The following is a 23,692-nucleotide window of genomic DNA, read 5'->3' as shown; positions in this document are numbered from 1 at the left end:
ATGGCTGTCAGCCCAGAGCAACTACCATGTCCAGCTGCCATCCTGCCCCGTGGGCCCTTGATATGCAGCCCTCACCTTCCAGAGTGTCTCAGAGAGCAGGCCTTTAGGTCCCCTCACTCTGGGGGTTTCCAGAGACCAAAGATAGACAAGGAAGGGTTCAAAGGACATGCTTCCATGTAGCCCAGGCCCACAGCAGTCCCTGGCCTCTGCTCACCAGCCTCCCACAGTGGTCACCATGTTCTCGTGGCCTTGGGGGCACCAGGTGGGCAGGGCAGAGTTCCCTTCCTTACCACCACTCAGCTTGGCTCACTGGGGATCCCGTCCACCGGTTTTGACTGCAGTGGTCCTGTCTGCTCACAGACTTGCCAGCGTGAATTCCTCACTCTGCGTGTGCACCGGGTCTCCCCAAGGAGATCATAAACCCCTGGAGGTCAGGACACTTCAGCCGCCTCCTCCACGGCCTCCAGCTGGCATGGCGCCTGGCACAGACAGGGTGCTCAGAAACACTTGGCAGGATGGCTGGCTGGGTGGGCCGACACACAGACAGATGGGGGTAGATGGATGAAAAAACTTGCCCAGCAAGTCTTGAAGGGGACGGGCACCCCCACTGTGTCCCAGCTGCTTTTCCCAGGTCCATCTCTCTCACCCCACTTCCTGACAACCCCATGGCTCCCATTTTGCACACAAGGACACTCAGGCCCGGAGAGAAGACAGTTTGTGGCAGAGCAGAGACTGGACTTCAGGCCTCCTGTCCCACCCTCCTGGGCCTGGGTGGGGGGCCTGAACCCACCTGCTTTCCCTCTGGAAGGTTCAGGGTCTGTTGGGGAGCAGCACCAGGGGGCGGGTTTTCCTACTTGGTGAGAATTCAAGAGCTTCTGAACCCTGTAGGGTCCCCAGTGGTCTGCCTGGAATGGTAGAAGACCCCACCCTGGAGGGGCCGGCACAGTAATAAGGACGGCAACTGTGGACTGTCCTCAGAGACACAGCTTCTGTCCTAATGGAGGAAGGCAAATAATAAACACCTAAGTGAAACATACAGGGTGTCAGATGGTGACAAGTGCAGGGAAGCAGGAGAGGGAGTACAGGGTACAGCGGATGGGTGTCTTTTTTACATTTGTCAGAGAACACTCCTCCAATAAGGTGATGAAGCAGACATCTGAAGAGAATGAGGGCATGAGCCATGCGGATTTCTGTGGGGAGAACACTCCAGGCAGCAAGAAGAGCAAGTGCAAAGGCCCTGAGGCCTCACAGGTAGTTCCTGTGAGAATTGGCTTTTCCTCTGAGATGGGAAGTCTTTGGAGGGTTCTAGACAGAAGACTGACCAGACCTGACTTGTAAAGGCCTTTTGTTCCGGCTCTTGTGTGAGAACAGACCGTAGGAAGTGGAAGCACGGAGAGCGTACAGAAGCTCACATGGTCACCTGGAGGGAGGTGGTGATGGGAGGTGATGGTGGTGGAGGTGAGAGGTGGTGGGATGCAGGCCATGCATGTTTGGAGGCAGTGGTGCCAGAACCTGCTGACCAGGTCATGGCCTCTCCTTTGCAGAACTGGCTGCGGCTCTATGGCTACCTGCCCCAGCCCAGCCGCCACATGTCCACCATGCGCTCCGCCCAGATCCTGGCCTCGGCCCTCGCCGAGATGCAGCGCTTCTACGGGATCCCCATCACGGGTGTGCTGGACGAAGAGACCAAGGCGTGAGTCCCTCGGTCGGGCCATTCCCAGACCCCACTGGCACCTGCCCTCCTTCTGGCCTGCTCTGATGAAGGCTTGGCATGTGGAGTTTCCAGAAAAGAGTGGCCTAGATAAGAGATGGCATATGGCTTGATCCTCCGTGCTAGCTCTGATTGGTTGGGAATGGCTGCCTGCTGCCTAGTGTTGAAAAAGCTCCTGAGGCCAAAGCCCAGTTCAGCAGCAAGGAGCATAGCATTGATTAGTGATGTCTGCCACAGGCATGGGAATGGGGAGGTGCAGCACACATGCACACATGTGGTTGCCTAGCTAGGCCTTGCTCTGAATCTGGCAGAGGTGATGTGACCCAAAGCCACATCCTTGATGAGCACACACAGAGCATAAGGTATCAGGGATAAGAAGCCTCAGGGTAACTCTCCTCCCATTCCTGGGTGATAGTGCTGAAAAGGGGCTCACCTTTGCAGAGCCACTGCTGGGCACCCAGTCTTCCAGTACAAGGTCACTGTACCGTTTTCCTGATGAGGATCTCGAAGCTGAGAGAGTCCCTCACCCCCTCCACACCCATATAAGGGGCAGCTGGAGGCCAGTGGGGGGAGGGTGGGAGACGGTGCACTGCCTGGAAGAGGCAGAGCCCAGCAGGCAGGCGTGTTGAGGGGAGGCTCTGTGCACCTAGGTGGATGAAGCGGCCCCGCTGTGGAGTACCAGACCAGTTTGGGGTACGCGTGAAAGCCAATCTGCGGCGGCGGAAGCGCTACGCCCTCACCGGGAGGAAGTGGAACAACCACCACCTTACCTTCAGGTAGGGACCCTGGCTGCCCAGGGTGGCGTCCCCCAGGGTACCCTCCAGAAGCAGCTGGCCCCTCTCTGCCTGGCCTGAGGCCTCAGGCTTCCCAGTGGGCTCCTCTGGAAGGCTTCCTTTCCCAGCAGCCCACTGCAGGGTGTCCGGCCTAGCCGTCCAATCTTGCCAATCCCGCTCCCATGCTGATTAGATCGGTCACCCCACTCACCCACCCACCCCAGGCAGTCTCCCTCCAGAGAAGGGCAGGACCTTTGAACTGCTTCTGCTCTGTCCTCCTTCCCTCCATCCCCTGACCCGCCAGCAACCTAGGGCTGGCCTCACCTGCCCAGATGGGCTCCTGCACCAGTGCAAACTGGGGGCTTCAGGCGTCTGAAGGGTAAGGGAGGACTGGGATGCCTGAATCCAGGCAGATGCAAGCAGGCAAGCAGCAAGTCACCTGCGCAGACCCTGGTTCAAGCACCCTCCTCCTTTCCACTGAGTCCTTTGGCAAGAAACTCCCCTGAGCCTTGAGCTCTGTGGCAGGCCCCAAGGGTTCCCCCTTCCTGTTCCAATCCAGCCATGACCCCACCCGCAGCTCCATCTCCTGAGGAAGAGCAGCCCACAGCGTCACATAGACCCAGGCTGCGAGAGTGAATTCATGATCCATGAGTTGATTCGTGATCTTTGATGGAGATCTGTCCAGCACATGGACTCAATCTGCTTTATGTGGGAGATAACAGGCTTCATCATGCTGTGTGTGTGTGTGTGTGTGTCTGTGTGTGTGTGTGTGATGCTTGTTAATGTTTAACATTTACATGTTCTCAGAATAAAATTATGTAAGAAAGAAAAAATCAGAATATGTACCTTTTATAGGCATCACAGTTTTGTTTGGGTCAAGTGTGAGGCAGAGTTGCCTTTAGTCTGTACTCTTCAAGGCAGTGGAAATCTAGAAGGACAGATACTTATTATTAGGGGCTGGTATATTTGTTTAATATTTATCTGCAAGAATGATAGAATTGTTTTTAGGAGAATATGGATAGTAGGGTAAAATATAAAGGGAGAAAGAGCTCTTTTAGAATTATACATAGATTTAACCTACTAAATTGCAGAACATTGGTAGTAGAGAAACAGCATGGCATGTTGGAAAGAGGTATGTTCTGGAAGCCAGCAGTCCTGAGTTTGAACAGGCTTCATCATGCTTTTATCATGTGCAGGTTCATATATGCCCATGTTCTACCTGAGTTCAGTCATTTAATCCTCCCAGGCACTCCATGATGAAAGCGCTGCCCTCCTTTTCCCACTTTACAGGTGATGAAACTAAAATTCAGAGAGACTAAGTCACTTGCCCAAGGTCACAAAGAAAATGTTAGAGCCAAGCCTTGAACTCAGGTCACCCTGACCCTGGAGCCCAACATTCAGAACCTCTTGGCCTGTGTTTCCCAAACCTCAGCCATTTGCATCCCACTTTCTAGGTCTTTCTCTTGGCTATGTGTCACCTATACTTTTAATTACTTAATGCTTTTCTTTCTTAAAATAAGCTTATTTGGCACATTGCAACCTTATTCAGTGATCTCCTAATGAATTCCTTGGCTTCACGTTAGTTCTTTTTTTTTTTTTTAAATTCATGTCAAAGTAAACTAACAGTTGATATTGATGAGCATTGTCCGTGAACCAGCTCAGATCTTATCCCCTTTCCTTCAGACCATGTGTCCCCGCCCCCGGCCCAGTGAGTGCTAGCAGTGGACAGCAGCCCCAGGCCCTGTGTTCACTCACACCTCTCTCTGCCCACGTGCAGCATCCAGAACTACACGGAGAAGCTGGGCTGGTACCACTCGCTGGAGGCGGTACGTCGGGCCTTCCGCGTGTGGGAGCAGGCCACGCCCCTGGTCTTCCAGGAGGTACCCTATGAGGACATCCGGCTGCGGCGGCAGAAGGAGGCCGACATCATGGTACTCTTTGCCTCTGGCTTCCACGGCGACAGCTCACCGTTTGACGGCACAGGTGGCTTTCTGGCCCACGCCTATTTCCCTGGCCCTGGTCTGGGCGGGGACACCCATTTCGATGCAGATGAGCCCTGGACCTTCTCCAGCACTGACCTGCATGGTGAGAACAGCTGGTCAGGGTGACAACAGGGGAGGCGAGCTGGAGCCTCAGGGCTCAGAGGAGAGAGCATCCCCTGTGCAGTCCTCGGGAGCAGTGACGCTTGGTCTCAGTCTCCTGCCCATCATCTCAAAGGAGGGGTGGTAGGGAAGGGAAGGGATCATCGTACCCATTTTCCAGATGGGGAAGCTAGAGGCCCAGAAGTCAGAGCAGTTTAGCTTCTTCTAAGAGTAAAGCATGGCCAGGCTCTCTGGCCCCCTCAGCCCACCCCAGCCCTGTCTGGGGTATCCAGGTCCTGGGCCAGGTCAGAGCTGACTGTGCTGCCTGCCCCCGCTACAGGGAACAGTCTCTTCCTGGTAGCAGTGCATGAGCTGGGCCATGCCCTGGGGCTGGAGCACTCAAGCAACCCCAGCGCCATCATGGCACCATTCTACCAGTGGATGGACATTGACAACTTCCAGCTGCCCGAGGACGACCTCCGGGGCATCCAGCAGCTGTACGGTGAGCGGGCGGCATGGGTGTGGCCGTGGTCTCTGCACGCTGCTCTCAACTCCCAGCCCTATGAGGCGTAGGTACTACTGCTACCCCCATTTTGTAGACGAGGAAACTGAGGCCCAGAGAGGATTAGTGGTTGTTCACATCATTCAGTGAGTAAATGGTGGTGCTAGAAATCAAACCCAGGGCTGGCCAACTCCAGGACCTGGCCCTCCCTCAAGGCCCTCACCCAGAGCTTTCATGATGGCCCCAGGGCCCCTCACTGCCCCCCTTTCCTCCTCAGCCTGAGTGATATTCTTATTAGACCGAGGGTGTCCCTGGGGTCCCAGGACCCCATTCCTACCACTGTCACTCCCAGCCCGTGCCTGTCCCAGGCTCTCCACTGAGTGTTGCTGGTTTATCACTTCCCAGTGCCTTTGAGGCAGGTGGCATCCCTGCCGCCCCACTGCAACCAGGCCCCAGCAGAGAAGGCCTCCAGTAGGGAGGTGTCCTGGGGGTCAGTTCGGTGGGTCAGGGCCACACTCAGTGCCCACCCTCAGCCCTCACTGTGTTCCTGGCCACCTGGGAACCAAATTCTTCCCTCTGCTTGTGTCCACTGTTTCCTGGAGCCTCCACTAGAGCAGGCTGGCATCCTGAGGGGAACATCACCGAGGGGGGTGGAGCCAGCGGCAGCCCCAGGGGCGCAGTGACCCAAGCCCAGTGTGGGGAGGTCAAGGAAGGGGCTGTGTGGAGGAGGATGGAGGTCCTCCCAGGGCTGATGGCCGTGCGGGGGAGGGGTCTGCTGTGGCCAGATAGGGTCTTTTGCCTGGGTGGGCTGCCCATGGAGCACAGGTCTCCGCAGGCTAGGGACCCCAGGCTCCCAGGGCTCTAAGTAGGAGACCCTGGCATCCTGGCTGAGTTCCAGGGCTACCCCCTCACTTCCCCCTGCCGCCCTCCGCAGGCACCCCAGATGGCCAGCCACAGCCCACCCGGCCTCTTCCCACTGTGACCCCCCGGCGGCCAGGCCGGCCAGACCACCGGCCCCCCAGACCCCCTCAGCTACCTCCCCCAGGCGGGAAGCCGGAGCAGCCCCCAAAGCCAGGCCCCCCAGCCCAGCCTCGAGCCACGGAGCGGCCCGACCAGTATGGCCCCAACATCTGCGACGGGGACTTTGACACAGTGGCCGTGCTGCGTGGGGAGATGTTCGTGTTCAAGGTCTGGCCCTGCCTGTGCCTCCCCAGCCCCTTGGCCCAGGCTCAGAGCAGAGAGCACCCTCCCACTTCTCCCCCAGACCCTTGCCCCGCCTCCACCCCCGCTTCACTGAGCAGCCCCTGGGGAGCCATCAGACCCTAGACCAAGAAGAAACCAGCCTGAGGGACAAGAGAATTGCCCGGGATCGTACAATAAGCCTAGGAGTCCACACCCCACCCCGGCTCTCTCCCTGGTGCCGCCCTGGCTTCCTAAGCCACCTCCCCCTGGACTCTCCCTGACCGGGGAAGGGGTGGGTCGAGGAGGGCCTCCCCCCAGGCCAAGGCAGCAAGCCTGCCATGCTCGCTCACACCCATGCCCTCCCCAGGGCCGCTGGTTCTGGCGGGTCCGGCACAACCGGGTCCTGGACAACTACCCCATGCCCATCGGGCACTTCTGGCGTGGTCTGCCCAGTGACATCAGTGCTGCCTACGAGCGCCAAGATGGGCGTTTTGTCTTTTTCAAAGGTGAGCTGGGGCAGGTAGGAGGGAGGGGACTGGGCGGCCTTCCTGCCCTTACCTCTGGCCTGACCTCTGACCCAGCCGGGACTGAGGGAGGAGGAGAGGGAAGGACCGTGCACATCTCGTCTTGTTGCCCACTGTGGGCTTACTCGGGGGAGACGAGTCCTTCTGGCAGCAAGGCAGGGGTTGGGGACGTAGACAGAGACCAAAGGACTGGGCGGCAGAGGCTGCTCTGATTGGAGGCAAGTGTCCACCTTCTGCAGCACAGGGCCTCTGCCCCATCGCCCTCCTTCCTTGCATTCTGTGCCCCTTCCTTGCCCCTTTCTCATAAGAATGGGTCCCCGAGCCCACTCTGGGGCAGGATTCCTGAGTCTGTCTGTGGAGACAATGGAGCTCCCTCCCCTCAGCCCTCCCTCTGGGGCCTGCCTTCCTGGGGAGGGCCTCAAGGGCAGCACCCCTGATGGATCAGCTGTGTCCCCAGCCCCACTGGCCCGAGCCTCAACCAGGCAGGAACTCCCCGAGGACAGGGCTGGGTCCACGCTAAAAGTAAGGAGCCCTGGGCCATGCACTGGGGTGCCCCAGAGATGCAGCCCCCAGACCCAGAGGCCAAGCAGGGCTCCCCCTCTTTCCTCTATCTGTATAAGAACTGTGTGGGGGGTGGATGTTCAAGTGGGAATGGAGGCCCATATACAGTGCGACTGTGTGTGGTGTGTGTACAGGTGTGACCTGGCAATGTGTATGTGTGTAAATGGGTGTGTCGCAGGTGTCCATGAATGTCCACTGTGTGTGATGCGAGGGTGAGTTGTGCTGTATGTTGTCATGGGTGTGTAGGTGTCAGTGCCTGTCCTGTGTACGAGGATGTGTGTGTGTGTGTGTGTGTGTGTGTGTGTGGTGAGTGTGGTAATGGATGTGAACAGATTTGGGAGCCCAGAATATCCCTCCCGGTGCCCCCTTCCTGCACACCCCCCACTGGCCCCAGGCCTGTCCTCACCCCCACGCCCCTCCCACAGGTGGCCGCTACTGGCTCTTCCGAGAAGCGAACCTGGAGCCTGGCTACCCACAGCCACTGACCAGCTACGGCCTGGGTATCCCCTACGACCGCATAGACACAGCCATCTGGTGGGAGCCCACAGGTCACACCTTCTTCTTCCAAGAGGACAGGTGAGCACCCCTCGAAAGGGAAAAGGCCCGCACTGGGCCCCCACCCTCAGGCCTGCCCAGAAAGAACCCATGGCCTGTGCGGACCGGGCTCCAGGCCCCAGCTGGCCCGCAGCCCAGTGCTTTTGGTCACAGGTATTGGCGTTTCAATGAGGACACGCAGCGTGGAGACCCCGGCTATCCCAAGCCCATCAGCGTGTGGCAGGGGATCCCCACCTCCCCTAAAGGGGCCTTCCTGAGCAACGATGCAGGTACCAGGGCCAGCCCCCTCCCAGTCTACCCAGCACTCACCCTCCCCCCTCCTCCATACACAGAGAACAGGGCTTGCCTGAGGTCACCAGCATCGAGATGGAATGCATGGGGGACACAGCTGTGCCAGGCTACCATTTACCCCATTTACAGAGGCCAAAGAGGGCTTGCGTAAAGGGCCCCAAATCCCGCAGTGAGGAAGTTACGGAGTCCAGCCAGACCTGCCTGTGTCCAGAGCTGGTGCTCAGAGCTGCCCCGATCCCCACAGAGCCTTGAGCCTGGCAGGGGTGGGCGGTGAGCTTGGCTCAGAGCAACAGGAGCGGGAGTCCTCCCGGGGTGCCCCCTTACCCGCTTGGCAGGGAAGCATGATCTCTGTCGTTATAACTGAGCAACAGGGAGCTGTGGCTTTTATTTCTCCAGCAGGGTCTCTGGTGAGTTTAAGAAAACCCATCAGCCCTGGTTCTCAGCCTCTGGGTTCTTGGCCTCAGGGGAGACCCGGCTGGCTTTGCTAATGCTCGGGTGGGTCACACAGCTGCCGTGCGTGTCACACGGCTTCCATGCGTGATGGTTTCACTCTGCAGCTGCTCTGACCTCCTTGTGCTCAGCTGAGTATAGACGCACCTGGTGGTTCAAACCTGGCCCTTCCTGGAGTTAAAGGGATGTGGATGGAGTGCCCAAGACCAGAGATCTGGTCCGAGGCGGCATCAGTCCCCTCTCCAGGTCTGATGCAGGCTGACTGTGTGGCCTTGAGCAAGACACTGGCCTCTCCGGTGCCGGGAGAAGCCAGGCCTGGGTCCCCTGACTGTAGCCCACAACCCAGCAGGCTACCGGACCCTTCTGTGCGCTGCCCTAGTCAATGTCAGCCCAGCCGGGAAGCACAGGATTCTAGTCGTGCCCCTGACCTAAACCCTGTTCTTCTCTGAGCATGGTCTGGCTCCTATAAGTTGGTAAGCAAGTGAGAAGGATGGTGTTTTAAAGCTGGGGCCCCTTCAGCTCGCCCTGGTCTTCTTCGAGGTCTCTGGCCGGTGGGTGGGCCCCGGCCTGACACCTCTCCGGTCTGCTTGCCCTCGCAGCCTACACCTACTTCTACAAGGGCACCAAATACTGGAAGTTTGACAACGAGCGCCTGCGAATGGAGCCCGGCTACCCCAAGTCCATCCTGCGGGACTTCATGGGCTGCCAAGAGCACGTGGAGCCGGGGCCCCGATGGCCTGACGTGGCCCGTCCTCCCTTCAACCCTGACGGGGGTGCAGAGCCCGGGGCGGGCGGTGACAGTGAGGAGGGCAATGAGGGCCACGAGGCGGGCCCCGGCGGCAAAGAGGGGGACTTCGGGGAGGGGACGGACGAGGACGGGGGCAGCCGCGTGGTGGTGCAGATGGAGGAGGTCACTCGGACAGTGAACATGGTGATGGTGCTGGTGCCGCCGATGCTGCTGCTGCTCTGCATCCTGGGCCTCACCTACGCGCTGGTGCAGATGCAGCGCAAGGGCGCGCCCCGCATGCTCCTCTACTGCAAGCGCTCCCTGCAGGAGTGGGTCTGACCCTCCGCACCAGCCCGTCCTGCTCCTCACGGTGCTAAGGGGCCGGGCTGGCTGTGCCTGTGGTTCTGAGACAGCTCCTGGGGCCTTTCATCCAGAGCCTTCAGTGGTTCCCTCAGCCCCTGGGTGGGGGCCCCTCCAGGCCCTCTAACATCCCTGCCAGGCCTGCCCCCTTGTTTATTTATGCCCAGGTATCTTTTTTTTTTTTTTTTTTGCACACTAATTGAGCATTTCTTCCTACTTTCCTGACCAGGGCGGTCCCTCAGGGCAGGGGGTTAGAGTTTTCTAAATGTAGTTCTGCACCAGACAGGGAGTTAGGCTCCCACCCACTCTGGCTTAGCCAGAGGAGCAGAGGGTCAGAAGGCCTGGCTGGAAGAGTGGCCAAAGGACTGCTGGGCTGTGCTTCAGCCTGAGCACCAGGGCCAGAACCGAGGGCTCTGCTGGCTTTGGAGCTTGGTGGGGCCTAACTGATCTCCAGCCCTCTGAGTCTCTGTGGTCTTAGAAAGAGCTTTTACCCGGTGGCAGCCCCAGGCCAGAGGGGGCAGAGGGGGAGGTGGCCCGCTGATTGAGTCCTGTTGAGGTCTGGTTCCTTCCCACCCACCTCTGACAACTCCAGCAGCCTGGTTCCCTGTGCCTAAGAACCTACCCTGCCCCTGGCCAGCACAGGGCCAACAGCCCCCAGCTCCCCTGGACCCCTTGAGCCCACACCCCCTTCCCTCTCTGGAGAAGGGGCCCTGGGCCTGCCTTACCAAGGACCAAAGGGGGTCTGCCGAGGCCCCTTCCCCAAGGGTAGCACCAGCCTTGGCCCCAGGCTGGGTCTCCACCCCCGCCCACTTTCTCCTCTCTGAGCCGTGACCCGACTGGGCTCTTTCCGTGAGCCTCCTCCCTCCCTCTGTCACCCACACCACCATCCTCAGAGGTCTCAGAACCCCAGCAGCCTCAGGCTCAGCTGCCAGTGTCCTGGCTCTCCCAGGGAGAGACGGGCGGATGGGTGCCCAGGCTGGCACGGTAGGTGTCCACAGACACGTGCCCACCAGCCTGGGGGTGTTCCTCCCTGCCAGCTCCCTGTCCGCCAGCGGCACTGGTAGGGAGAGGCCAGCAGCTCATCCCCTCACACAGGCTGTGGGACAGGGCTGTGGAGCCCCCAGAAGAGCCCACTAGTGGTAGCCTGGAGATCCTCCCCGTCCTGGCCTCAGCCCTGAGCGTGGAGATGATTCCTCCCTCTTTTCCTTCCCAAAGTAAGCAGGAGGCGAGGCTGCTGTGGGAAATGGTACTGTACAGCCGGCTCTGTCCCCTCTGCTTCGCTGCAGCCCTGAGCAAGCAGGTGTGCCGCCCAGAATCCCTGAGGCCCCTGCGGGGAGGGGCTCCTCATGGGCTGGCCCCAGTGCGGGTCCAGCAGCTTCCTCCCCGCTCCATCCTCAGAACCACCGGTGAGCCAGCCAAGGGGGGTGGGGAGGGAGGGGGTCAGTGTCCACCCCCATACGTTTCTTTCTGTAAATAATCTGCACTGATTAAATCGTACGGCCGGCGAGAGTGCCTCCTTTGTAAGAGGCCTTGGGCTGGAGCTTACAGCTGGAGGGGCTGCAGGTGACTAGGGTGGGGAGGGCGTGGTCCAGGCTGGGATTATGGGACTTGCCCCCCACCACGCCAAAGAGACCTCGTTCACAGTTCTGCGGGGCCTCCTTCCCGATGGCCCTGGAAGGGGCAGAGCTCGGGTAGAGTGGGAGACGGCTGCCCTCAATAGACCAGAGGAGGGTGAGGCAGGGGACCAGGGGTGGCCCTGCTGGGGTCAGGCAGAGAAGGGGTGGGGAACTTACTGGCCATTCCTTCATGGTGAGAAAGGGCACCCAGCTTCCCGCACACCCTGCACGTCTAGGAAGGGTGGGATAACCAGTCCAGGCCACCCAGCCTTCCCACCCATCCGGACTGGTTCTAGGCAGCCTGAAGACCCAGCTTGGACAGGAAGAGATGAGAAACGATGCCACTGTGGATTCCAGAAGTTCCCCTCCTCCACATGCTCTGCCCAGAAGGTGAGGGGCCACCCAGGATCTGCCCTCTTCGAAGAAGCAGAAAACCTCGCCCCGGGCAGGGGGCAGACGATGCCCAGGAGTGCAGGAGACGGGCGTCGCTGCCCTCGGGTCTGAGCTTGGCTGGTGAGCCTTGCACTCCACGCCCGACCTCTGGGCCCATCCTGTTGGGCGCCAGCCTGGGCACCCAGGACTGCGATGCTCAGCCACGCAGCAGGCCAGGCCCCCAGAGCTCCTTAGGTAGGGTCCTCCAGCCTGCTCCAGGCCCACCCTCCCCCGCAGCTGTGTGCCCCCTTCATCCCGCCCTTTCCTCTCTTTGTGTTGAAAACTGGCTGAGGAGATTAGGAAACGCTGGCCCTCGGAAGCCCCAGAGGCCACTCAGGCTCAGCTAGGAAACCGCCTGTGTGCTTCCCCCAGCCCAGGGGCCTTGGTGGGCGGCACGGGGGTGGGGGGGAGGGGAGACGCTGCCTCGTCAGCCTTCCTGTGGCAGCAGCCGCGGGGCCCCACCAGGTCTGCCTCCTGCCTGAAGCCTTAGGGTCACCTAGAAGCCCAGAGGTCACCAGGCAGGAGTAGGGCGGTGTGGGGCACGGGGATGAGAGAGGACAGGATGAAAGGCCTTCTCGCCGAGCTCTTCCGTAGCCGGAGGGGAGACTTAGCAGAGGCCTCACCTCCTCAGGAAACCGCCTGAGGAGACTTCCAGCCCCAGCTCCCGGCTGGAAGCTCAAAGAAACCCGTTGGCTCAAGGAACAGCCCATCTCATGAGCCCAGTTTATCCTTGCTCAGGGGCCCAGTGTGTGGAAGTTTCTGAGGCACGAGGGGTGGGGGAGCGCCTGGGCCCTCTCTCCCCCTCCCCAGCTCCAGACAGCCCTGCAGCCCCAGTGACCCCCTCCTCCCCAGGACTAAACAGAAGCCCACATCTTTAACATGGCTTGTTTTTTTAAATCAAGCTGTAACCTAAGCTCACCTTGGGCCCCTCCCAGCCCCCCATTCCCTCAGCATCTTTTGTTTCTTTATATTTTGCTAATTCCCAAGTAAAACAGGCAAGACATTACAGATAAACAAAAAGAAGAAAAAGGTAAGTTGCCATCACTCCCCAGCCAGTGCGGACAGCTGGTGTGTTTCCTTCCAGCCTCTTTTCCTCTGCTTTTGCACAGCTTGGGGTTTTTAGAGTCCAGAACATCCTGGGCTTCAGCCCTGGTGCTACCGGTACTTAAACCTCAGTGGAGGGGATCACATGACCTACCCCACTGGCTGCTGGGAGGATGATCGGAGGACACTGGCTGTCAAGTGCTGGCGAGTGCTCAGTGTGTGATCACGACTCCAGTCGTCTTGCATGCTCCCTTGCTTACATTTCACTCCCGAGACGAGCGGGGCTCAGAGAGGTGAAGTGACACTTGGCCAAGGTCACACAGCCAGGAAGTAGACGATTAGAACCCAGACAGAATGACTTGCACAGCAGCCCAGCGCCCCCACCCCCACCCCCATGCTGCTGGAGAATCCAGAAGGGATGAGGAGGCCCCTGACCACCCTGGCCTTCCCTCCTCACACGTTCTAGACATCGAAGACCCCAGGGCCACCAACAGAGCCTCCTTTCAGGCTGGGGCAGGGCTGAGCTGGCTGCTTCCTCCCCCTCCGACTTGGCAGAAAAGCCTTTTTGTTGTGGCCCACATAGAGGCCATTCTCCTCCGGCTCACGGGAAGAATCGGCCAGCTTCCTGCCCATCCACAGCCGCCCAGGCGGCAGTGGACTCCTCCATGTACATCCAAGAGGAGCAGGGCTTCCTGCCCCTCCAGGTCCTCCAGTTCTGCCTCAGGGGCCCGAAGCTGCCGGACTTTGCCCCTCGATCCGTGAAACCACACAAGGGGGTTGGACACAGCCTCCTCTCAGCTTTCCTGGCGAATGCTGGGGATTCCAGGCCTCAAGGCACTCTCAGGACACAGCAGTATTGCCCTCAGCCTACTGCTCAAGTGGCCTCATGACCCACAAAGCGCTGGCAGAGCCCCTGCCAGGCTGCTTGCTCTGTCCCAAATGTCCTGGCACTTGCTTGCCTCTGTGCCTTTGTTGTGTTGTTCCCTCCTGCTGGAAAACCTTTCCCTGCACATTTTATCCTATTCAAATTGCACAGATCCTTTAAGGCACAGGTTAAGGCTTGCCTTTTCCAGATTTTCACCCTCCCTTCTCAAGATGATTGTTTCCTTCCACCCTTGGCTCACCCAGCACTTGCATCCTAACCATTCCTTGCCTCTGACTCCAGTCTGCCCATCCTAACAGGCACCCAGATGCTGAGTGTGACTCCATCACTCACAGGCTGTGTGTCCTTGGGCAAGTCACTTCACCTTTCTGAGCCCATCTGTAGAATGCGGCTAATAGCCATGTCTATTTCATTCAGCTGTCAGGCTTGATTGAGCTGATCCATGTAAACACTTAGAACAGCCCACAGCAGGCTCTCAATAGTTTGTTACTCAGATCTCTGTTTTAGGTGCAGGTACCTGATGGGCACTAAGGAGGCATACCTCCTTGCCTTCCTCTCCAGGAGTATTTGTGGGATGGGGTCAGAGGTCGACAAGCCCAAGGACAGGTGCCAGGAAGAGGGACATTCCTCTCCCACCAGCTCCTCGCCTCAGCTGCTGTGGCCTCACCCTGCCGACCCTGGCGGCCCAGCCCCTCCTCACCCGCAGCGCCAGCCCTTCTTTCCAGATCTTGAGCACGAGGCCCCGGCTCAGGTTTTCTCCCCAAGTGCTCCTGTCACCTCCCACCCCTACATTTTTCACCCACCTCACTCTGCCAGAAATAGCCTCCAAACTCCCCTTCTCTTGCAGCCGATCTAACAGGCCCCTCCTGGAAAAACTATATCATTCCCCTGCCAGCATGGATCACAGCGATAAACTGGATTCCATTAAGAAATTATTGAGTCAGTGGAAAGGGAGGGGCAGCTATACCCCAATAATTTCATCAGAAAATTACACAGCACCATCCTAAAACCTGTCGACTTCAGCTAGATTAAGGTTCCTTTATAGGTGGGGACACCGAGGCCTGGACAGGGGGCTGATTTGACCACAGTCACTCACTCAGTCTTTAAACTGATGCCCAGGCAGGACTCGTCGACCCCCACCCTCTCTCACCATGCACACCACGCCACCTCCCCACCCCTCATGGGGCCTCCCTCTTCTGCACTTTGGAAGAACTGAGGGCAGGGTGTTGTGGTTAATCCAGCTTTCCTGATAAAGGGCATTTCTGTGCTTCATGTACACATGAAGCACAGCCTTCAACACAGCTAGTGGAGAGGAGATCTGCCCTCTGCAAATAGCCCCCCATTGTCCCATGAGAACAAGACCCCGCTTCCTCCCAGTCCGTGGATTCTGGTAGAGCTGGCCCTATTGCCTTGGTGGCCAGATGATCTCGTGACCCAGAATCCAGCCAATCACAACCCCAGCGCATGATCCAAGGGTGGGTAGAAAACCCAAGCCTGGCCAATCAGGGACTCCCTGCGACTTTTTCTGGAGCCCCAAAGAGAGACAAGCCCTCTGTCTGCTGGGATTGCTGAGCTCCTGGAGTGTGACTCTAGAGCTGCTGATGGGTCATCTCGCCACCACACAAAGAGAGCCTGCCTCAGAGCAGAGCCAGCAGAGGAATATAGAGCCTTGAAGATTCTGGAAGGCACCAGTTGAGCACCTGGATCCAGCTGTGCCTGAAGCTCTTTCAGTTACATGTACCAATAAACTCCTTTTATTTCTTAAGCCATTGTGTGATTATTTTGTTTGTTTGTTTGTCCTCACTGATGCCCAGGGTGCCCTGAGTTCCAAATTTGTGCTTAGCTTAACACATTCTTCTTGCAAATCTAGGACTCTTCTCAGGAAAGTGCCAAACCCCAGGACCACAAGCCACCCATCTCTTCAACACTTGAATGTTTACTGAGAATGTTTACTGGGGTCCCTGGCACAACTCCGAGCCTCAGTAATGCTGCCTAAGACAACATAGGACACCTGAGTCTTCACAAGAGGCCCTGGGAATCACGTAGCCAAATGGTAGCAGGTGAGCAGAGTGGGGAGGCTCACTTAACTGTTACATGGGCTTTTTCAGATTGCATAAGGTAACAGACAATGAGAAAGCCACAGGAAAGCCAAAGCTGTCTATGAAAAATGCCATCAATATCTACTCTATCGCCAAACAACTTAAACAAAAATTTTTTGGTTTTTTGGCTGAGCCATGCGGCTTGCGGGGTCTTAGTTCCCCGACCAGGGATCAAACCCGTGCTGGGTCTTAACCACCGACCACCAGGGAAGTCCCCAACCTTAACAATTTAAATGTAAATCCTCCAGGCTTTCCCTTATGAGTACATATTAATATATTTTATTTTCTAAAAGTAAGCTCATACCAGGCATGTTTTTTTTTTAACCTGCCTTTTTCATTAATACAGCATGAAATTTGGATGAGAAACTTCACCTGCAGGAGACTTTCACTTTATTTGTTGCTTGAATTTTTCTGAGGATGCATTGTATGCCCATCATGATGAAATAAGTGAGTAAACAGTATATCTTTAACCCCTTTCATGTCCACAGGTTGATTTCTACAACATGCTTTTGGTGGATACATTCTGCAGATGCCCCAAAGGAGATTCTTCAACCCACGTCTGGACAGTTACAGATAATATTTTGGAAACATCCATAATTATCGCAAATAGTTTTTGAGGGCTCATAACTGCACCAGACTTTATATGCTTTACTGACATTAATCCTAATAAGAACCCCACAGGGCAGTTCTTCTATTTGTACTTCACACCAGAGGAGCCCAAGGCTCAGAGAGGTGAAGGAACTTGCTCAAGGTCACACAGCTAATCAGTGGTAGGGCCTGAACTGAAGCCGCACCTGCTCTCAATTGTTCATTTATTCAATGAACATCTACTGCTGTCAGGGAGCAGGCCAAGGATCCAGCAAGGCACTAACACAGAAACCCTCCCTCATGGGGCTCACATTCGAGGGAGATGAGCATCCTAGGCAGAGGAAGTAGCCAGTGCAAAGATCCTGAGGCTGGACAAAGCCTGACGAATGTGAGGAACAGAAAGGAGATAAGGAAGGTGAAAAGGAGAGAGAAAGAGAGCAAGGCCAGGCCACGGGGTCAGGAGTTGGATTTATTCTAAGCTTGACAAGAAAACTTTGGAGTATTTTAAGGAATGGGGGGGAGGAGGTGGGATCTATGATTTTAGAATATTTCTCTGCCTACTGTATGCTTTGCTAAACTACCTTTGCAAACATCCATGATTCTTGCCTTTAGAGAAAGTTCTAGATATGAAAACAAAGTGGAATCACCAGCCCACAGTGTTCTAAGCTTTTATTACATACTGACAAATTACCTTCCAGAAGGAGAGCAGTACCTGTTTCTACCCCTCCCGCAAGTGGCTAAGTGCCCATCCCCCCACCCCTCACACACCTGGAATGAGATCACTTTTATCAACATGATTGGGGGAAGCAATATTGTTTTGTTGGTTTTACCTGCAGTTCTTTGATTGCTGCTGAGTTTGAACATTTTTCTCATGTTAGTTGTTAACTGTTTAGAGGATTTCTTTTAGGGGAGGGGAGGAAGGCCTGCTTATGCCCATTGCCCAGTTTTCTTTGGGAGCGTTTCTTCTCATTGATTTGTGGGAACCTTTTATAGTGTGACAAAATTGACCCTTTGTCAATCAATGAGTTTTAGAGCCAGGAAGTAACACAAGTGGGTAAACTGAGGGCAGGACAAGAATGGGTACTGGCTCTAGTCCATGCTCTCAGCTCTCTGGGGCCATGCTCGTTCTGGGAAGATGCCTCTACCAGCTGTGTTCATTGCCTAGGGAGATCCCCTCCCCTCCCACTGGCCCCTCCTGGTGTCTTTCCCTGCTCCACCCCCGACTCCCCACCAGAGCCTCTTAAGGGTTCCTGGTGGAGAGCAAAACATTCTGCAGACAATGGCTGTGTGTGCAGACGATGTCACCGATGGGGGAGTGGGTCCCAGAGAACAGAGCTTAGTTTCCTGGGCGGGGTGCAGGTGAGGGTGAGGGAATGGTGCCCCTGCCCCCTCCCCTTGTCCCCAGTTACCAGGAGGGGCCACAGAATTTGATTGGGAGACGGACTGCATACACACCCTGCCCCAGCAATCTTCCCTGGGCAATGCAGGACTGCAGGGGGATGAAACACGAAAGGGGCATCAGAGAAGGGCAGTGGGGTGAACCAGAAAAAGTCCTAGATCAGAGCTCAGAAATCCTGGTTCGGAGACCAGCTCTGTCTGAGCTACTCTTTGAGCTCTCAGCCTTTGCCATGAGATGGGGGTTGTTTCCACAGCTAGTGCTAAGAATCGGTGAAATGATGCACTCAAAAATGTGCAAACATGAAGCTGTGCTTACTGTGGTGGCATCAGTGCTTTTGCCTGCCCAGCACCCATCCTCCCATCTCTTGGCTCCTTTAGGGAGCCATCCCTCTCCCACTCTGAGTTCATGAATTGCAGAAAGACTGCCCCCCCCCCAACTTCAGGGACAGGTGAGACCCAGGTGGAGGCAGTCCCCTATCCCCTCCTCCATCCCTACCAGGGATGGGCTATGTCCAAGTCATCTCTGGCCTTTGTTCACACATAGAACTACCTGTGTGAAAATGAGCAGCACACAAGGAAACAGAGACGCAAGACAGAAAGATGGCATTGTTTGAACCCCTGGATACAGCCACCCGACAGCCATTCCCCTTACTCTTGTGAGAGCCAATAATTACTCTCTTTGGTCAATTCAGTTTGAGTTGGAATTTCTGTGATTTGTAACTCAAAAAAAAATACAACCGAACACAATTGTCACTTAATTCAGTCCTTCGTCACCCAAGTCTGGGGCTCAATGAGAATAGATTTGTCTCAGGTCACATACCACTTAGCTGTAGCGTGTTAGAAGCCCAGATGCACTCCTCCTCAGCCACATTCCCCTGCTGGCCTGGTCAGGATGTACAGCCCCGTCACTCTCCCTCACTTCCTTGAGAAGTCACAAGTTAACAAAAGGCTTTATAAACAAGTGATCTTGCTTGTTTTCATAAACAAATCAAGCAGAGTTTGGGTCTGCCTCCAGGGTGGCAATAGCACCCCACTGGGCCAGTCTTGTGCCTCAACTTGCACTGTAGAGTCCAGTGGTCCTGACCACACCTCTGTAAGTCACTAAAACTATATTTTGTTGGTCCTGTGTGAAGTGAATTCTGTGTCCTGCCTGGGCTCGAACTAATACAGCAGGAGAGAAGCTGAAATTCCCAGATCCCTGGACATGTGTGTTGTCTATTTTAATACTTGCTTCCACGTTGCCCTTCCAGGTCGCACGACAGTTTGCCTGACTGGGCCACTGGGTAACCTTGTGGAGAGATGCGGATGTGGGGCTCCCCCCATGGGTCTGGGCACCTGTCCCTGAGGTGCAGCCTCGGGTTCTGAAGCGAGCGTCCTGGCTGATGAACAGTTGTACACTGGGGCACCCGCAGCCACCTCTGGCTGGACACATGCCCAAGAGCACATGAGGGGCCCAGGCCCTGCCAGCCACTAGCGGCCACTGCCAACTGAGACCAGCCTGGAGCGCCTTTCCCTCTCCTGTTCAGAGGCAGGACAGAAACCTGACAGGCGTGTTTTCACCAGCGTGAGAGTTTCGGCCCCTCTTTGGGGACTGTGTTTCGGGTCACGCTGTTGGTTGCCCCACCCCCTTCTTTCCTCTGCCAAAGTGACACTCCCTGGGCTGCCAGGCCTCCAGGAAGCTGGCAGTCCCTGCCCTGAGCTGCCCAGTGGGAATCTCCTTTTCCTATTCCAGGCACTTCCATATCCTCTGTTACATTTCGTTCTCTCATCACAGTCCAGCAAATGGGAGGTATAGCCTCCACCTTACAGACAAGGAGCTGAGGCCCAGCAAGGGAAGGCAGCTTGCCCAAGGTCACACAGCAAGTTAGGGGCTGAGAACGTGAAAACTGACCCCCAGCCCAGTATCCACTCCCCACCACCCAAACCCAAACTCAACCACCAGACAAGGATCAGGCCTGGTAGCAATCCCCCCTCTCCAGTCCGTCCATTCATTCAACAAATACTGAAACTTCCCAGGCACCAACTGCAGAGGGTTGGCCCTGGACCAAACCCCGCCCACCTCCTGTTTTTGTAAATAAAATTTTGTTGGAACACAGCCACTCCCATCCATCTGTGTACGTCTATGGCTCCTTTCTGCTACAGGCAGAGTTCAGTCAAAACAGAGACCATCTGGCCCCCAAGCTTAATATATTTACTATGGGGGCCTTTACAGAAAAAATGTGCCCAGGGCCACATTATGACTTTCTAGGTACTTCTGCACCTTCATGAACTCTTCCTTATAAAAAACTATATATATGCTTATATATATGTATGAATCCGAGTTCCCCTAAAACCAAATCCCCTTACTGAATTTATGGTTAATCTCTCTATCCAAAACTTGATTCCCCTGCTGTCCCGCCTGATCTCAGTCCTATGCTAACTGAACCCTAATCAACCAGCCTCAGATGTCTAAGATTGCTGTCGTCCATAACATCGTTAATGTCCTAAAACTGCTGTTAGAGATTCATCATTAATGTACAAACTCGGGTTCTTTCTCCAGGGCAAGATGAGCTCACAGACCAGCTCCCGCCACCCGCCATGGACCACCTGGCTAGAGAATCGTAAGCCAGAGACATCCTGACTCCCAAAAACACGATTAAGAAATGTCACAGAAACGTCACAAGATGATGACTAACCCCAGTTCCTTTGTCCTTAACCTTTAAAACATCCTTAACTCGAAGACCAAGATGGGGTGGATCTGAGACTTGTCTCCCACTCCCTTGCTTGGTGCCCTGCAAATAAACCCTTACTTTGCTGCAGACACCGGTTGTCAGAGTTTGGCTTTCTGCACCGTGGGTACACGAGTCCTTGCTCAGTTACACACTCATAAAATTATAGATATAGCTATAGATATATAATTATATTTTATGACTGCGTTGGTATAAAGACAAACATAATCCAGGCATGATTGTATCCTTTTTCTACTGTTTTAAATCAATTCCAACATTTCTATGCGCCGCTAGAACTCTTGTGGACCTCAGGCACTGCACCGGTTATGCCTCACAGAGACGTTAGCCCTGAGAGTTGGCCATAGGTGGGTCCCACACTGCTGAGAGCACAACCCCAAAAGGAGACACCCCAATGTTTAGCCCTCACCTTGGTCCTTACCCCAACAGTAGAGGTTGTAGGGAGAAGTTCTGACAGCTTTGAAGGGAACCATTCAGGACTCAAAGTGATTGCATACATTTCTTAGGATGAAAAATTTTATTCCCTTTCAAATTCTTATATTTTGTATTTTTCAATTTTTAAATTACTTTTGGGGGATAAATAATAAATGCACACAGGTTGAAAAATATTTTGAATGCCCCAAATGATTTGCAAAAGAATATAACGCTCCCTTCCACTCCTGCACCCCCATCCCCTTCCTACCACTAGTGTGATTCCTCCCATGCAGACTGCATATTCAAGAAGAGATGTGTGCACAGTTTAATGCACATGCTGTTCCACTCTCAGCTTTTTTTTCCATCTTAAGTCTACATTCTTATGCATAAATTCACCATCTTTGTTGAATAGCTATTTAGTATTCCACTGAATGAATATGCCACAATTAGGATGTGCAGGTATTTCCAATATTTTTCTATTACAGCATTGGAACAGAGACTACTTCTACATAGACTGGCTATGGTATGCCTGGATATTAGGTAACTCTTTTTCCTCCAAAAAAATCTCTCAGAAAAGAGGGAGTTCCCTTTACTGTATATACAAATTCCCATTACCTGACGCTTTCTGATTCCTTCATTTTAAACAAGGAAGTACTACTTGCGGAAGATACAATAGCCTGAAATGACCTCAGTGAATTCTAATTTGGGATGTTTATGGCGGACACCCAACAAAATTGGTTAGAGGGGGAAAAGGAGGCAAAGGCATTTAACACAAATGCCATAATTTTTCCTGGGGATATGACTTCACAACTGCAAATGTTAAAATAACACTGTAAACAAATCTTTTAAAGATCACTTTAGAAAGCAATGCTTTAAAATTAAGAATGTCCCTTCATCAGACACCATTAAGAAAATGAAGAGGAAGCCACAGATCAGGAAAAGATACTTGCAATCTGTATGGCCAGCAGAAGACTTGTATGCAAACTATATAAAGAACTTCTACAAAACAATAAGGAAAAAAAAGCAGATGATACAAAAGAAAAATGGATAAAAGACTCGGTCAGCACTTTATTAAAAAAGGATATCCCAATGACCAATAAACATATGAAAACACGCTTAACTTCATTAGCCATCAGGGAAATGCAAATTAAAACAACAATGCAATACTACTATCTACCCACCAGAATGGCCAGAATGAAAACAGAAGACAATACCAAATGTTGACAAGGATGTGGAGCAATCAGAACTCTCATACCCTGCTGGTAGGAATACAAATTGTACAACTTTGGAAGACTGTTTGGCATCATCTGTGAAAGCTGGACATATGTATATTCTCTGATCCAGCAGCTTCGCTCCTAGAAATATACTTAACAAAAATGCTCGCACATATTCATGAAAAGGCATGTATAAGAAAATTCAAAGCAGTAGTACGATATTGTGATCGATAATAAAAAACATACCTTTGGGGCTTCCCTGGTGGCGCAGTGGTTAAGAATCTGCCTGCCAATGCAGGGGACACGGGCTCGAGCCCTGGTCCGGGAAGGTCCCACATGCCATGGAGCAACTAAGCCCGTGCGCCACAACTACTGAGTCTGCGCCCTAGAGCCCATGAGCCACAACTACTGAGCCCACGTGCCACAACTACTGAAGCCCACGTGCCTAGAGCCTGTGCTCCACAACAAACAGTAGCTCCCACTCGCCGCAACTAGAGAAAGCCTGCGTGCAGCAACGAAGACCCAACGCAGCCAAAAATAAATAAATAAATAAAATTTTAAAAAACAAAACAAAACAAAAAAAACATACCTTTGGTCTTCCTCTGAGTTCCTGGCACATAGCTCCTAAATTCCTTGTAATTTCCTAAGTGATGAGAGGGATAAAGGTATGTTGTTATGCTATTGAAGTGACTTTTGGAAAGCCCCTAGGTAAGGTAAGATTGGGGACAGGTTGCTAAGGGAACCAACCACATGATTGGAGGCTTGGAGTTTCAGTCCCACCCCAACTTCTGGGGAGGAAAGAGGAGCTAGTGATTAAGGTCAATCACCAACAGCCAATGATTTGATCTATCAAGCCTATGTAACGAAGCCTCCATAAAAACCCCAAAGGGTGGGGTTTGCAGAACTTCCAGGCTGGTGAACACATAGAGATGCGGAGAGAGTGGTGTACTCAGAGAGGGCACAGACACTCCGAGTCCCTTCCCACATACCTTGCCCTACGCATCACTTCCATCTGGCTGTTCCTGAGTTATATCCTTTTATAATAAGCTGGTAATCTGGAAAGTAAACTGTTTCTCTGAGTTCTGTGAGCCACTCTAGCAAATTAATTGAAGCCAAGTGGGGGATTCGTTAGAACCCCTCATCTATAGTTTGTCAGTCAAAAGCACAGGAGACAACCTGGACTTTTGATTGGCATCTGGAAGTTGGCCAGGGGAGTGGGGTGGGTTAGGGGAGGCGTCTTGTAGGACTGGGTCCTTAACCTGTGGGATCTAATGATATCTCCAGGTAGTGTCAGAATTGAGTTGACTGCTTGGTAATGTTGAAAAACGCACATCAGAATTGGTGTCAGAATTTGTAATAGCCAAAGACTGTCAACAACAGTAGAATGGATCGATTGTGGTATATACATACAAATACTATAGAGCATTGAAAATGAACAAATTATAACAGCATGCAACGGCTTGGAAGAATCTCAGAAACATGAGCGAAGGAAGGTATACATAAAGGAGTATAGGCTGTATGATTCCATTTATATAAAATTCAAAAATAGGCAAGCTAGCCA

The 23,692-nt window shown here is 54.2% G+C and overlaps 1 protein-coding gene and 1 long non-coding RNA gene across 5 annotated transcripts in view; one reads left to right on the top strand and one right to left on the bottom strand.

Annotated features, from left to right (window-relative positions):
* MMP15 (matrix metallopeptidase 15) overlaps window positions 1-20,589 on the top strand; it is a 30,994-nt gene extending 10,405 nt beyond the window's left edge. Inside the window, exons 2-14 of one of the 4 annotated variants that reach the window (XM_029202012.1) lie at window positions 1,122-1,251; window positions 1,545-1,693; window positions 2,362-2,487; window positions 4,262-4,569; window positions 4,906-5,067; window positions 6,002-6,255; window positions 6,617-6,755; window positions 7,760-7,910; window positions 8,043-8,158; window positions 9,230-11,723; window positions 15,563-15,752; window positions 16,138-16,238; window positions 20,317-20,589. In XM_029202012.1, the coding sequence (XP_029057845.1) occupies window positions 1,122-1,251; window positions 1,545-1,693; window positions 2,362-2,487; window positions 4,262-4,569; window positions 4,906-5,067; window positions 6,002-6,255; window positions 6,617-6,755; window positions 7,760-7,910; window positions 8,043-8,158; window positions 9,230-9,696 (2,002 nt within the window). In that variant the 3' untranslated portion in view covers window positions 9,697-11,723; window positions 15,563-15,752; window positions 16,138-16,238; window positions 20,317-20,589. Of the gene's footprint in view, window positions 1-514; window positions 1,252-1,544; window positions 1,694-2,361; window positions 2,488-4,261; window positions 4,570-4,905; window positions 5,068-6,001; window positions 6,256-6,616; window positions 6,756-7,759; window positions 7,911-8,042; window positions 8,159-9,229; window positions 11,981-15,562; window positions 15,753-16,137; window positions 16,239-20,316 lie in introns of those variants that run through there. The other 3 variants (XM_029201985.1, XM_029202006.1, XM_029201995.1) reach the window with 3 other exon arrangements.
* LOC114883863 overlaps window positions 4,482-23,692 on the bottom strand; it is a 43,593-nt gene continuing 24,382 nt past the window's right edge. Inside the window, exons 2-3 of the long non-coding RNA XR_003790716.1 lie at window positions 22,721-22,774; window positions 4,482-4,562 (exon numbers count right to left, since the gene is read on the bottom strand). This is a non-coding gene — a long non-coding RNA (uncharacterized LOC114883863). The remainder of the gene's footprint in view (window positions 4,563-22,720; window positions 22,775-23,692) is intronic.

This window comes from Monodon monoceros, unplaced genomic scaffold, assembly GCF_005190385.1.
Source record: "Monodon monoceros isolate NGI ecotype Baffin Bay Population unplaced genomic scaffold, NGI_Narwhal_1 Super_Scaffold_10, whole genome shotgun sequence".
Taxonomy (NCBI): Eukaryota; Metazoa; Chordata; class Mammalia; order Artiodactyla; family Monodontidae; genus Monodon; species Monodon monoceros.
This window is presented reverse-complemented; position numbering and strand designations above follow the sequence as displayed.